We start from the raw sequence: 1,744 nt of genomic DNA on the forward strand, positions 1-1,744 counted from the left end.
CTAACACTCTTTAAAAAGAAACATTCCCCCACGAAAGTTAACTGTAACTTTGTTCAGCTGATAAGGGTATATTAATATGATATCTTCTACTTTGGCTGTAGAAAGAATAATCATACTATTAAAACAATGATAGAAAATTAAAAGATGAACTTAGGTCTTAAATCCTAAAACTAGACTCTCAAGCTTAAAGTACAATGATTAGAATTTTTTTCCATTAGGAATAATTTACATACACTAAAATGCAATGTTTGACATACATGTACATCTACATAACCACTGCCACAATCAGGATCTCGAACATTTCCTTCCTCAGAAATGCACCCCCCCCCGCCTTTACAGTAATTCCTTAATGTCCCCATCCCACCTATCTGTTTCTATCGCCACAGCTTATTTCTCTGCTTGTTGTAGAATTTCACGTTCATGGAATGGTAAAATATACACTCTTTTGTGCTTGTCCTCTGTGGCTCAACATCATCCATCATCTTTCTGAATTTCACCCACATTTTCATGTGTGTTATTAGCTCCTTTTTACTGCTGAGCGGCATTCCACTGCATACATATTACATTTGTTTATTCTCTTGCTGAAGAACATTTGGGTTAATTTATATTTTGGAGCTACTATGAATAATCACTCTTGTACACATCATTTTGTGGTTATGTTTTCATTTCTTTCTATGTAGGAATGGAATCGCTAGGTAAATGGATCTAACTTTGCTCTATATCCTGTCAATATTAGCTATTCTAGTGGACCTAAAGTGGTACGTTGCTATGTTTTTAATTTGTATTTATTTGATGACTAACAATGCTGAAGAATGCTGACATTAATGATGTTAAAAAAGTTTACTCTGAGAAATTAACTCTTTTCAGAATAATGCCAGAATAATGCTACAAAACTTAAGACTAAAGAAACATGCTCCTATAGTGATGTCCGGAGGCTTTTCATAGCATTTGATTTTAAAATAGTAAAGTAACTGTTAACAGCGAATGGCTGAAGAAATCACAGTATAAACATCAGTTATTATTTATGAAAAACATGTTAGTATACACACATGCTGCAAAGTTAAGTGAAAAAAAAGATAAAAAGACTTCTGATCTTAATTCTTTTTGGGAAAAGCTATTTTAAGAATGTTAAGAAAAAAGCCTAGAAAGAGATTCTTCAATGATCACTAGTAAGATTATAGGTTTTATTTCCTCATTATATTTTTCTGTAGTTTCCAAATTTTCTATAATGGGCATATTAATTACGAACAGGGAGGCCATAATTTCTAAAGACACATAGTCTAAGAGAGTTTACCAAGGCAATAGGACAGAATACACAAAAATAAGGATAGTCCTAAAAAATGTATACCATAAATACATGCTAAAGCAATGAAGAGGCTTCTTAGTGACTAATAAAAATATAGTAATTCAAGGGAATATAAAATCACTGTAACATAAAATGCTCAGAAGAGAGATTGCAGGAAAGAAATTTTAGGTACAAAACAGAAAACCAACAAAACAAAATTTACCTCGTTTCCAAAGGCAATGCACTTGGGTGACTGGTTTATGTAATCCAAAACAAAGGACAGCTCCTTGGCTTCTACTTCCTGGCTTGATGATTTTGGCAGTTTCACTGAAACCAGCTGAAATATATCTAGCCAAAGGAAGCTATATTAATATAAAGCTTCTCTAGAGAGAGCAAACGTGCATTTATTCATATGATTTTTTTTTTTTTTTGAGACGAAGTCTTGCTCTGTCACCCAGG

At 32.9% G+C, this 1,744-nt stretch overlaps 1 protein-coding gene across 1 annotated transcript in view; it reads right to left on the reverse strand.

Annotated features, from left to right (window-relative positions):
• The window catches only part of WDR75 (WD repeat domain 75), a 46,706-nt gene that overhangs the window by 28,390 nt on the left and 16,572 nt on the right, over positions 1 to 1,744 (reverse strand). The window contains 1 exon segment of the mRNA XM_011974260.1: positions 1,484 to 1,633. Within this exon segment, the coding sequence (XP_011829650.1) occupies positions 1,484 to 1,633 (150 nt within the window).

Source organism: Mandrillus leucophaeus, unplaced genomic scaffold, assembly GCF_000951045.1.
Source record: "Mandrillus leucophaeus isolate KB7577 unplaced genomic scaffold, Mleu.le_1.0 Scaffold143, whole genome shotgun sequence".
NCBI classification, from domain to species: domain Eukaryota; kingdom Metazoa; phylum Chordata; class Mammalia; order Primates; family Cercopithecidae; genus Mandrillus; species Mandrillus leucophaeus.